This window comes from Theropithecus gelada, chromosome 1 (genome assembly GCF_003255815.1).
Source record: "Theropithecus gelada isolate Dixy chromosome 1, Tgel_1.0, whole genome shotgun sequence".
NCBI lineage: Eukaryota > Metazoa > Chordata > Mammalia > Primates > Cercopithecidae > Theropithecus > Theropithecus gelada.
In genome coordinates, this window is record NC_037668.1 from 87,471,958 (window position 1) to 87,485,667 (window position 13,710).

The window sequence follows — 13,710 nt, forward strand, 5'->3', positions numbered from 1 at the left end:
AGGTAATGGGATGTAGAGAGAGTGCCTCAGGAAAATCTCAGACAAGATAGGAAAAGAAATTTAAGCTTTGGGAAAATAACTCTTACGGCTTGACTACAAGAAGGTTTTACACCACAAGGGTACCTCTGTAAAGTTTGCTGCCATCTCCGGATTAGCAGACCAATCTATACATTATAGACCTAAGAATCCTAAATTATTTCTATTAATCTTAAACCTACCATGAACCCTCAACCTCTGGGCGTTAGCATACGGAGGGCTCCTCCCTGCCTGGTGGACCCCTGCTCACCCTTCAGATGCCTGTTTAAGCCTCATCTCCACTGTGATCTGTGATGACCACTACCCCAGAAATGTGTTCCCTCATCATTCAGTCACTCACCGTGTGCTAGATACTGGTCTAATGCCAGGGATTCAGCAGTAGACAAAACAGGGTCCCTCCCCTCATGTAGCTTAAGTTCTTGCAGGGGAGACAGACATTAAACAAGTAAGTAAAATACAATGTTGGAATGAAGCAAAATACAATGTTGGCATGAAGCAGTTAAGGGGGTAAGAAATATTGAGAGAAGTTGTAATTTTAAATCTGATGGCCAGGGAATGCTCAGTAGGAAGGTGATGTTTGCAGAAACACTTGAAGGAGGGGCCGGCAATTAGCATGTGGGCATCGAGGAGGAAGTGTTCCAGACAGGGAACAGCATGGGTAAGGGCCCCGAAGCACACTCAGGAAGCAGCAAGGAGGCCAGGACTATGTGGCTGGAAGGAGAGAAGGAGGATATCAGAGGGGGAGAAGTGGGGCCAGATCTGGGAGGGAGGGCCCCTTGTCAGCCACTGTAAGGACTGTGGCATGTACCCTGAGAGAGGGGAGAAGCCCCTGGAGGGATGAATCGTACCCTGTCTTGCTACCTCCTTCCCTTAGCACATCTCAGTTAAAGAACCAACCCCCTGGTTGGAGAGAGACTAGCCTTCCTCTCTCTCATCCATCTCTTTCTGAAACCTGAATAGCAGGGCACAGTGCGATTCATCTCAGTATTCCCTAGGCCAGCAAAGCACTTAATAAATATCTCTGGATCTGAACTTGAATCAAATGGCAGGTAGCAGCTTGCAGAAGCCTGAAAAACCTGGGCACTGAGGTCTCATGAGTTGATATATATGGTGTTGGCTCCCTTGGGCCCTTGGCTACTGCACCAGCAGGCACAGGCAGTGAAATCTTTTAGAACCAAATAATCCCAAGGAACAAGGAAGGGAGGACTGTGGGGAGTCGGGAGGGGGGCTGCTGCTGCCTGATGTCAGGTGTTTTTGCCACTGTAGCTGCTTGCTGGCTCCTCATACTCCCCTGGCTCTGCTCCCTAACCAAGGTGTGGCCTTGTCCTGCGCAGGCATGCCTGTGGTCCTGTCGCAAGAGGTGGAGTCTGTTCTTGTGGGTGCTGCTATTCTGGGTGCCTGTGCCTCAGGGGATTTCGCTTCTGTACAGGTATGTGAAGACCAGGGGGTGGGCTGTGGCTCCTCCCCTGTCTGAGGCCAACCTTCCTCTTGACAGCAGCTCGCATTTTACAAAACACACACACAGGATATAATTAAGAAATGATAGGTTCCAGCCAGGGAAAGCACAAACACTTCTAGCCTCAGACATATTTATTGCAGTTTTCATTTGACTTGGCCTCAGTTCGTGTTGGTCGTTCTGTTTTTCAGTTGTTTTTGTTTTTTATTTCTTCTTTAAAATACCTTTTAAATTATTCCTTTTAAATTTCTCCTTGACCACTTTTCTTTCAGCACATGAAACAGGTAAGCCTCAAAACCTCAGTTTTTCGTGTGTATTTCAGATTTTTAAAAACTTATGGCAATCCCACCATTTTCCAAATACCTTTAAGGCCTCTATCAACAAGAGATACAAATGACAATGTTAGTATTAAATAAAAAAGGAATTAAAAGGGAAAATAAGGAACAAAGATATAGGAAGAAGGAAACAATTTGGTGGCTGTGATTAAACACATAATTTGGCTCTGAGCTTCCTGGCAGCCAAGACAAAAAAGAACACATGATAAATTGCATAATTCTTATTTTCAAAAAGAGGAAACATACTAGTTTCTGGTGAGAGGCAGAACTTTCCCTCCTACCAAATTGCAAAAGACTTTGCACACATGGGGCTTTGTGGAGAGGTTCTGAGTGCTGAAATAATACAACAAGATAAAGAACGAATGTGATGTGGAGGCTAGGAGTGTACAGGCTCTGGCATTAGACCACCTGGGCTCAAATCCTGGCTTGACTACCTGCCAGCTCTTGTGGCCTAAACACTCTTCTCTGTACCTCCACTTCTTTGTCTGTAATAGTAATTAACAGTACATCATGAGTTCTTTCTGTGTATCAAGCATGCTCATTTAGTCCCTGCAACAACTCTATTATCACCATTTTATGGTTGAGGAACCTGAGGCATAAAGAAGTTAAATAACTTAGCCTAAATGAAACGGTAGTAAATGCCAGAATCAAGAAGTCTAGCTCCCACTTCTCAACTGAACGTTCAAAAGATATTTGTTCAGCTAAGCAGCAGAGTGTCCAAATGACTTGCTCATGGTCTCAATAGCCAGGTAGCTAGTAGCTCCGTAATTAGAGTTTCATTTATTGTGAACCTCTTAATGTGCCAGACACTGTGCTAGGTGCTTTTTGTATAATCTTCCTAATACCTATAACAATGCTTCATGAACCACAGAGATTGGGCAATAGAGATCCAGAAAGCTTACAAAACTTAAGGGTACACTGGTAGGAACAGACAGATTTAAAACTGTGATGTTGTTTGTACTGCATTTTGGAAAATGTGGTACACTACACACTATCCAAGCCTCTGAAACTAATGACTGTGAAATCTCCCTCACAAGGAATTAAATCCACTCATGAATTCTTGTGGGTTCTCAGTGAATCTTTTAAAAAGATGGTATAGTTTAATTCTTGACTTTTTCTGGATAGTCTCGTCCTGTCTCAAAAATATCACATGGAGATATTTGTTGTCGAAATATCAGTAAATGGTCAATTATTATTTTAGTGTTATCAGTGTAGGAGATGTTCTCACAATTAGGTATCTTGCCCTTCCTGTGACAAATTATAAAAGTTAAAATGGGAGGGATACTTACTAAGGTTCTGCAGAGGTTACCCTGTGTTGTGAACTGAGTATTTGTATTCCTGCAAAATCTGCCCTGACCCTCAATGTGATGGTATATGGAGGTGGGTCTTTGGGAGATAATTAGGGTTAGATGAAATCATGAAGGCAGGAGCCTAGTCTCATGGGTTATGAAGGTCTGATGGGCCCTTATACAAAGACACCAGAGAGCTTCCTTATTCTCTCTGCCATGTGAAGACACAGCAAGAAGTCCATTTCTACAAGCCAGAAGAGGGCTCACACTAGACCCTGACCTTGCTGGCACCCTGATCTCAGACTTTGAGCCTCCAGAACTGTGAAAACACAGATTTCTGTTGTTTAAGTACCCAGTCTATGGCATTTCATTATAGTAGCCTGAGATAAGACACCTCATTTAATCTTGACAGTCATCCTGCTTGCAGGATGCATGCTTTTATCCTTCCGTGATAGGAAACCAAGTTTCAGAGATGTTTGAAGTAATTTGTCCAAGGCTACACAGAAAGGGTAGAAGCAGAATTGAAATGAAGGTCTCTCTGGGTCTATATCTTATCCTGATTGTCATTCTTTTTCTAATGTGTTCGATTGTTTTTTCTTTAAAAATATTTTCTGACTTCTTAAGTGTTCAGTGGTGTATTTTCTGAAAAGAAATGCCATAGATCACAAATCAGGAGATAGTCTGTAGCTCAAACAGAGAATAGCATGTCAAGATGAGGCTGCTATACCAGGTGCTTCATACCATGACTTATGGCTTCATTGATATCTTATTCAAAACTGGGATCTCCAGCTCTAAAGGAATTCCATTTACATCTTCCCCTAACTGGAAGCTGAGCTTAACTCCACACTGACATCTTGGCTACGTGAGATTTGCTGTTAGTCTTCTGGAACAGAATCTAAGATATGGCAGATCAGATTTGGAACTGATGACTTGAGTAGCAGCTGCAAGGCTCACAGCGTTGTAAAGACAAGCTCATGTCTCCTATTCAACCCAAGGATGAGTGTGCCTGTCCTGATCGTTTTCAGGAGACACAATCTAGTAAAGGGAGCCCCCAGCTGAGAGAGGCCTGAGGTTTTATCTGTCGTCACTTACCTGACAGAATCCCCATAGTCTGGAGTTCTGTGCTTGCTTTACTATCCTCAGACAATGTCATTTGTTCTCTCTGGGTACTTGTTTTATTTGTCTGTTTTATGTATTTTTTTTTAATGTTTAAATAAGAATTGCCACCCATATGGGACTATTGAGATAAAGAGCCTTTGAAGGTTCCAGTGACCTCTCAGGTGTAATCAATGTCATTAGAATGATAAAATGTTTGGAACTGCCTTGAAAATGAAAATGTATGTAGACTTAGCATCATTTGCTCCACTCCAAAGAAGAGGGGCTGACCTTTGTGCCTCAGGTCTGGGGACCAGCTCCAGATTCTGGCAAGGTCAGGCAAAACCGAATTGCTTTCTTTCTGTGATTCATATTTTCAACCTGAACTTCAACACAGTCTTTTCTTTGAACTTCAGAGACCCTGGCTTGGTTTGCAGGGTGCCTGCCTTTCCTTTCTTCAGAAAGTTGAGCAATTCCTGCCAGATGTTTTGTCTTCTCATGGACCACACATCTGGTGGTTAGATGGAGGATTTCACTTCTTATCTAGATAGGCCGATTTTGGTAGACTCAGCCAGAGTCACCTCCTTCAGATGCTGGGAAGGCTGGGGAGAATCCAGAGGACCCAGACAATAGAGGTAGGGAAAAGTTTTATATGCTTGAGGAGACAAGGTTTCCGAATTTCACAGGCCCCTGAATGGATGATTTTCAGCCAGGGGTGGAGTCCTATACCTTTCTTGGGTGATATCAATGGATCCACAGCTGTAGATTTTGCTTGTAGCTATTGTAGACTCTGTGTATGTCAATTCTGGGAGAATTTTATCAGGGAAAGGGAGACTGGATGGAATTTTCTGGTGAGGCCTTAATGAAAGATTGGCCAACAACAAGATCTATTGATATTGCAAATTTTGAAACATGCTGACAATTCCTAGCTTCCTTGTTCTGTTCTTTTATCCATTCAGATTCTCCTTCTCTTAGTTTGTCTCTGTCTCTCTTCCCCTGTCCTTTCCTGCTTTCTCTCCCTTTAGACATCTAAAGTCTTCTTACTATTTCTTTGTCAAATTCGGATCTCACAAAGGAGACTGATACACCCATTCGTTCATTCTAAAGAACACAATGACTAATGCTATCTTAAAGAGCTGTCCCTCTTTAGAAAGGGTGTTTTCCTTTTAGTAGTTTTCAAAACTGTGTCTTTACTGAAGAGTACAATCTCCTTGAGGACAAATATTCTCGAAGGCAAATCATGATCACCTTTATATCTGCAGTGTAATGAATAATATGGAATCAAGCCACAGATATGCTGCTCTTACGGTAAAAGTTTAGCTATTGAATAGGTGGGAGGGGACACAAAGAAGGCAGTCCACTTCCCCTCCCTTTACCCTTAGGAATGTGGAATCCCTGTAGTCTTGACCTCTGTGACCTTTCTACTTGATCCCTCCCCCATCATCAGTAGAGTACAAAATGATCCTCTATAATTCTGAATATCTTGGAAAACAAATAATTATAATTAGAAGCTGAGAGTGTTCCATAACACTTCTCTAGGCTCCCAGGTCCTGGAAAATCAACAAACTGGAAAAAAACTAAGTTTATGAAATATCACTATGCTTACACTTTCTAAACACAGACAGTTAAAAGATTCTAAGAAATACAAGGACAAATAAATAAAACAAGAAGCAGTTTCAAGTCATTGTGAGAGAAAACCCAATCAAATGGCAAAGAGACAGCAACATGAAATGACCCTCCACTTTCTGTTTCCTTTAGGCCTCCTGCAGATGTCATTAACTTTCTGTAATTTCTTATCTTCAGGGGCAGTTTTTATTCAAGTCTTTTTAGACAAAACAAGCTTTAATTCCAGCAGTGGTATTTGTCTTGAACCACTACCCCTCACCCTTGAAAAGAAGGAGTGGAGGAAGCATCTGAAGCAAAAATCAGTAAAAGGAGACAGTGACAAGAGATCAAAATGCATTCAGCAGTCAGTTTAAGGGGAGTACCAGTGTAAAGAAAATAAGCCCTTGGAATCAGCCAATTAATCACAGACCTTCCTTCCTCCCACTGTGTGAGCGTTGCCACCCCTGTAAATCACTGACTCCATGCACTCCCACCATCAACTTTCCCTGTCACGTTCCAGACAGACTCCTGTGTCTTCAAGACCAATACATATAAGTGGCCAGTTGAGAGCTGTGATTACTCACCCTTTCTGTAATGTGTGCCCACAAGATAAACCATCCATGCCGACCGCAGTGGTCGGTCTACCCTTGAGGTCAGTCCTTGCAAACATCCTCATTGCTCAGCTGAAACCTCTCCTTCTGTTCTTTTTCATGAAATTCACTTCATTTAGAGCCAGTTATACTTATCACCTGTTCTGCATTTCAGAGCCTATGATTTTTGTGTACAGCATGTCTCCCATTCTGTTTTATTTTGTAAGAGTCAACTTTCTGTGATTTTTTTTTTTTTTTTAGCTCTGTTTGGCTTTCTGTCACCATAAATACCAGTTTTGCTATTTGCAAAATAAAGCTGATTATCATTATCTTAGTTTCCAGAGGTTAGGAAAAACTGAAATACTTAGATGTTCAGAAGTATGAAACCATCCCATTTCTTAGTGCATTAAATTTAATTTACTTGCACTTTTTTTTTCTTTTTCTGGAATACTAACATTTCATGTTCATTGGGGACAAAAGAAAATGTAATTAAGATGGAAGAAAATATGAAAACATTTATCTTGTTATCCTAAAATAATATATTTTAAATTATTTAGTTATTAACTATATAATATTATGGTTTCTGTTCTCTTAGTCTTTTTGTACATATTTTTAAATCATTTTATAGTTTTAAATTACAAAACATATTATACAATGCATAAAGTTTTATCTTTATAGACCTTTTTCCTATACTCAAAAATATGTAGTAACCTTCTTTATTTATCATTTTTGTAGGCTGCATAATTTTCTACCTGATAGAATATATTATAGCTTATTTCACCAGTCCTCCAGACTTGAATATTTAGGTTTTCTCCATTGTTTTAAAGAATGCTGCAACTGACATCTCTGTAACTAAATGTTTGCACACATCCTAAATTATCTCTGTAAAATAAAATTAGAGGCATATAATTGTTCCAGCAAAAAGTGTGCCCAACATTTAGGGTTCTGATACATAGTAATAATTTATACTCCCATCAGTAGGGTCTGAAAACTCAGGGTTTACATTTCTTGTATATAAGGAATCTCTTGCCATGGATTTTAGTTCCATTTTAGTTCTGTTTAGCTTTCATCTCCAAGCCTCTTATAATCCTACTTATTTCACATATGGTCCTGATATTATCAGCTTTTTTTTTTGTTTTTTTTAGTAGCCTTTTGCCCTTTGCTGCTTAAGCATGTGTTTCTGGATGAGATTCTGATTCCTAATTAAATAGATTCAGATTACTGATTGAATTTTCTGAGTATCCTGTCCCATATGTCAATGTCCCTCAGAAAGTCAACAGAAAACTTTGGAAGGGCATAATAATTAATCATTGAAAGAAGAATTCAATTAAGAATATGAAGTTGGACCTAACATTCATTACCCTTATTGCCACACCTGGTTAACAATACATTATTTTTTTTAAGAGTTTTCTCGACCCCTCCGGGGAAGAAAAAAAAAAAAAACAGAATAAAACAAAAATAGATCAAGTTCTGATTAATTATAAAACCTCTGGTTCCAATCCAGTTTGCAGAATGATACCATGGATATAAAAGTCAAAACATTAGCTGAAAATTGTAACTTTTTAATGAAATTATTTCAATATAAGATACATATCATTTGACTCTCCTGTTCCTTACAGAGTGATCCAAAAACAGGACCTGTTACTTTCCATCTATTGTCATTCTAGAGTCCTTGAAGCAACCCAGTGGTTGGTAGCAGCGACCTTTGTGCAGATGAGGACTCTGAAGCACAGAAATGTGGTATAACTTGTTTAATACAAAGCCCATGCTCTTTGTATTCCATCAGACCATATCCTATAAATACATACACATTGCTAGGGAAGTACACGATGGCAACTCAGACACCTCTCACAAGGTGGTATGGTTTATAAAAAATAGCATTACACATTTGTCATCATTCCTTGGTTGAGTGTCCCACACAGAAATAAAAATAAGCAGGGTGACCTCTTTGGTATGGAAATATTCTAATTCATTTCCCCAGAGAATGACCATACTCACTGGTATTATTTTGCTCTACTTATTTGCTTTTAATCATAATATATGCCTGTTTACTTTTTATAGACATAAAAAGGTAGATTTAAAAGGTACCTATGCTCTTTAGGTAGATATAAAAAGCACTTTAATTAAGAACATGAATTAAAAGATACTTCAATAATGAAGTACAATAGATTAAGGAGTACTTTAATAGACTAAAAGAACTTGAATTAAAAGATACTTAAATGCTGTTGTTATTAACACAAAGATTTAGGCTAACAAAACGTATTTTCCCAAATATCTCTCTCACCTCCCCCCTACAATTTTTATTCAGGAATGTAAGAATTGGGCTTTTATAAAAGCAACCAATGGCTAAACATCTACTAAGTTCTTAGAAACTTTGAAGGATTACAGAACTCTCTTTCTATAATAAGATTTACCTGTTTGACTTGATTTTGTTAAATAGGGTACTTCATACTGATGTAAACCTAAACAAAAATGTTTAAGATTTATCTCATAGAAAGAAGTGCCTGTCAGTAATTAATTCCTCACTCTAATTACTGTTTATGCCTTTACTTTTTATTATAAACGTTCCTTTTGGAATAAACTAGAAATGGGGTTTTTTTTCTTTACACTAAAATAACTGGTGAATAGCAATGAAATCCGTGCTATATAGTATTCAACACAGTAAATTAAGCTATGGATTCAAATGAGAGATCAGAAAAGACAAGGCTTTTAGTTAAATCAGTAATATTGTGTGATTGCGAAAATTGCCTTGAAAAATACACACACACACACACACATATACACGTACATACTACTAGAAAAAGTTTGAGGTTCGATTCAGAGTGTGGAAGGTACAGTGTCTTAAAAGAGTTTCAGTAGCAGCATTTAGGCAAATGATCAAGAATATGCAGAAGAAAACAAAAGAAATCATAATTATAGTTTCCTAACAGAGGTATTTGATCCTCTGCAGTGAATAATAAAAAACTAGCATGCGCTAGGATCAGAATCTTGAGTAGCATGTATTTAATTGTATGCATTTCAAAGAAATTTGAACATTTTAAAAAGTTATACCATATTAAAAGTTGTATAGATCACGCCTGTAATCCCAGCACTTTGGGAGGTCGAGGGGGGCAGATCACGAGGTGAGGAGATCGAGAACATCCTGGCTAACACGGTGAAACCCCATCTCTACTAAAAATACAAAAAAAAAAAATCTAGCCGGGTGTGGTGGCAGGCACCTGTAGTCCCAGCTACTCAGGAGGCTGAGGCAGGAGAATGGCCTGAACCCAGGAGGCGGAGCTTGCAGTGAGCAGAGATCGCGCCACTGCACTCCACCCTCAGCGACAGAGCGAGACTCCATCTCAAAAAAAAAAAAAAGAAAAAGAAGTTGTATATAAAGACATTTTCTATAATATTATAATAATTTTACAAATGAGGAAACAGGGTTAGAGACAGTAAGTGAGTTACCAAAGCCAATGGCTAGAAAGTGATAGAGCCAGAATCCAAGTACTAACCTGAGATTCCCAAACCAAGGACTGTTCAGCTCAGCCACAACTGGAAATGGACTCTTACGGAGGTAAGTGATTACCATTATTTTAAAAACTAGTATCAGAAATAGATGACAAGAATTTAAATGTATATCAAAATATCCCTTTGGTAAATGTTGGTGTCCTCACAGGTAAATAGAAGGCACCCTCAAATTAGAGTAATTTGAGAGTGTTTAAAAGAGGGACTGTTTACAAAATTGCAGTCATAGAGACAGAGAAATCACTGGGAGAATGTGACCCTGGGGTTTGTAACAGCTGGGCCTGTAGAGGCGAGCGAACAGTGCAGTTACTGGAAGCCCAGAAAAGAGGGCTGTGTGGAGACTGCACAGTGACCCTGGAAGAAAAGGGCTGCACTGTTAACCCTATTCTCCCTCTATTCTTCCTCTCTCTAATCTCCTGCCAGCCTCACCATTGGCTGGAATCAGTCAGAGAGCAAGGGAACCTGTTGATGTATTCTGTATAAGGCCATATCTCTAAGCTCAGAGGAGGGTGGGAAAAGATCTTCAGAAGCCCTGGGAGATATTCAACTGAGTCACCCAGCCTGGACTATTCAGAGTGGTCTGCAGGCTAGAGGACAGTCTCTAAATGGTTAGTTCAGATTTGCTGTGAAACAAGGAACTTGCATCAGAATGTAAATCAATTATGTCACCAAGTGTACTGTTTAGTTCAGCTGTCATTTTATTCATAGCAGGATGTTCTCAATTAAGGAATCGGTGTGCTGGCTTACATCCTGGGGCAAACTGCTTTCACCATTACAGACGGGCCCTTTGAATAGCACTGAACTAGAATCCTTGCTCTGTAGGTAATGATAAAAACACTGGAATCCCTTTCTTTGCTTTGATTTTCCTACCTTACCTTCTGCTAAAGAGAAGAAAACAAGTATTTGTCTGTACCTATCCTGAGCCTGGCACTGTGCTAAGGTACTTTAGATGACATTTAATTCTTGCAAGTTAGATAATTCACTTCATCTTTACAGACAAGAAACAGGCCCAGAAAGTTTAAGTCATGTGCCTATGGTCTAACAGCTAGCAAGTGACAGAGCCAGCACTCAAGTCCAGATCTGACTCCAAAGTCCATGCCCCTCACTGTTTGTAGGCTATCCCAGGACTGTGCTTAAACTTACCTGACATTAACACCAAGAAATAAAGCAGCGTTGTTGGAGGATTGCCTTATATGGAGACCTATGACTATGTTCTGTATACATATGCTATTCATGATTCCGGGGAATAGATACAACCCAGCTCCCCCCAAATCAGATAGCACTGTTTGTGAATATGATGTTACTCCATGTTATAAGGCCTTGCCCAGCCCAGCCAGCCAGGTCAGAGATGAATTCAGTTTGTTTCTAAGTGGCTGTTGTCTGTTGCCATCTCTTTTTAAACCTGGGAGGTCGAGAAGAAGATAGGGAGAAAGAATTCATGAGAGGGATGCATTTCCTTAGAAATGTTATTAATTGGCTGGGCAAAACAAAAGAAGGAAATAACATAGCTGCTCCTTACTAAGTAAAGGCATCTTCTTCCCTTATCTCATTAAAAATTAAAAGCACTCTTGGTTTAAGTAGGGCAAATTAGTAATTAAGTGCTATATAATGAACTTGTATAAACAGAATATTGAAGGGGAAGCCAAATTAATCACTCTGCTGGCTTGTTTTTGCCCCCATTAATGCACCTTTTACTCAGGTCCTTCCTGTGATACCAGGATGCATTTTCTGCTCTCCTCCGCTGCTGGAGATTGGGTGGGCTGTGATAGCCTGGCTGACAGATGACAGTGGACTAGATCTGGAAAAGTCGTGTGTGGGGGCCTCAATTCAAAGTAGGTGATGAGGATGGCTGTTTCATTTTTTAAGCCAAAGCTCATCAGTACAAGCCTACATGTGACAGGAACATCCTTAGACAGTAGCAGGACAAGGAAGAATTAGACACAATGTCAGTACCCAAGGAATTCCCAGTCTACTGGTGGGGGGAGGTTGGACACAGATGAATACAATTGTGAAAAAGTCTAAGGTAATGGCAAAGACTATTTGCTTGGGCTCAAATCTTGGCTCTGCCACTTACCTTGGGTGAGTTACTTAGTTTCTCTGTGTCTCAGAGGCCTCACCTGTAAAAGATAACAGTAGAGATCTATTATCTTGTAACTCATGTTGTAAGGAGTAAACATGTTACTGCATATAAAGCAAAATAGTCCTATTAATGTTGGCTATTCTTTAAGTTGCAATTACTCTGTAATGGAATGGTGGAGCATTTGAGGAGTGACTTCCACTGTCTTAAGAGGGCTGGGAAAGTCTTCAAGAGGAGGCAGCCTTTGGCTGGTGATGGAGCTAGGACTCAGGGCACCGTGGGAGCCCCCAGGCCTATGCTCTTCATCTTTGCAGCAAAGTGCCTCCTCTGAAAGCAGAAGAAAGAGCTTGGGCCTCAACCCAGGACAAATACCTCTCCATTTCAGCTCAACATAGTAAATACTAGTAATGACGGCTGGTTCCTCAGTCTTGTGATATTTTAGCAACTACCTGCCAAGTATGTGGGGTAAGGAGTAGAAAGAGTAAGTGAGCTGAGTCCATCACAGGCAGGGTAAGAAGAAATCAAATGGAGCAGCAGAAAGTAGCCCTCTAAGTCACCTTGCTGAACCTCACAGTGGTGGTATCTCCTGGGCTTGCTAGCTGTGTGAACACACCTGGCTGGGCAAGCGACTTAATTTCTCTGAGCTCAGTTCCATATTAACTTACCCCATTGAGTTTCTGCAAAGATTCTGTGAATGAAAGCACATTTAACACAATGCCTGTTCAGCAGAAAAGTACTATTATCATTCCCTGTGTTCATTTGATCTTCACCACAACCCTATGAGGTAGGTGGTATCATTGTGCCACTCTATTAAGCAAGAAATTGAGGCACCAAGTTATTGAAAAGCTCACCTAAGATCACCTAGACGGTTAGTGGCTGAATGATGGTTTAAACTCAAGTGGGCTGGCTCCAGCCCTGCCCTCTGCATATTCCCCACAGCCCTGTGCTTTGGAGGGCACCTATAGCTACATTTGCATGTCACATGCTAGAAATAGGGTAGATGCTTCTCAAGTATGTCCAGACCTCTCACTCACTATTGAGGAAGAAGTTCTTTCCTTCTGTTTGAGGGAATGGTGGGGCAGAGCCTACAGCTATGGTGACCCTTTGACAGGTGGGGCAGGTAGAGCAGGCGGAAGTGACTCACCAGAGAGCATTAGCCCTAGGATGCAGTAGGAATGCAGCTGTTGCACTGATCTTGGCAGTTTTGCTTAGCGAACAGAACAATTAATTTGTCATTCATACTCTGCTTCCATAAAGGATTTAAGAAAGCATACAATAAGTGACTAAATAGGTTACTGGAATAAAACTCACAAGTTAGAAACAATGTAAAAAGAGGAAAATACACACACACACACACACACACACACACACACACAAACATGGGACGATACCAGCAAAGGACAAGGTGATTTGATTCTGTATCAGGTAGGAGAAAAGTACTAGAAAAGTATGAATACTAATATTTGTACTCAAAGTACTGCCAAAGGATGTTGAAAATCAGATTGTTTAACTCTAGATTGGTGAGTGCCACACCAAATATCTATGGGACATATCTGGCTGATCTATGGTCTCTGACCTGGACTAGGCAGTTATTATTATATTTTTAATGAGGTCTCACTCTGTTGCCCAGGCTGGAGTGCAGTGACATAATCATGGCTCACAGCAGCCTCAAACACCTGTTCAAGCAATCCCCTAGGGGGTTATTTTGACTGAACTCCAT

The 13,710-nt window shown here is 40.3% G+C and overlaps 1 protein-coding gene across 8 annotated transcripts in view; it reads left to right on the forward strand.

Annotated features, from left to right (window-relative positions):
• FGGY (FGGY carbohydrate kinase domain containing) overlaps window positions 1-13,710 on the forward strand; it is a 439,174-nt gene that overhangs the window by 349,329 nt on the left and 76,135 nt on the right. For all 8 annotated transcript variants that reach the window (XR_003116446.1, XM_025363985.1, XM_025363976.1 and 5 more), the window contains one exon: window positions 1,371-1,465. Coding sequence is in view for 7 of the 8 variants with exons in the window: in XM_025363985.1 (XP_025219770.1) it covers window positions 1,371-1,465 (95 nt within the window). In the remaining variant the exon portion in view is untranslated. The remainder of the gene's footprint in view (window positions 1-1,370; window positions 1,466-13,710) is intronic.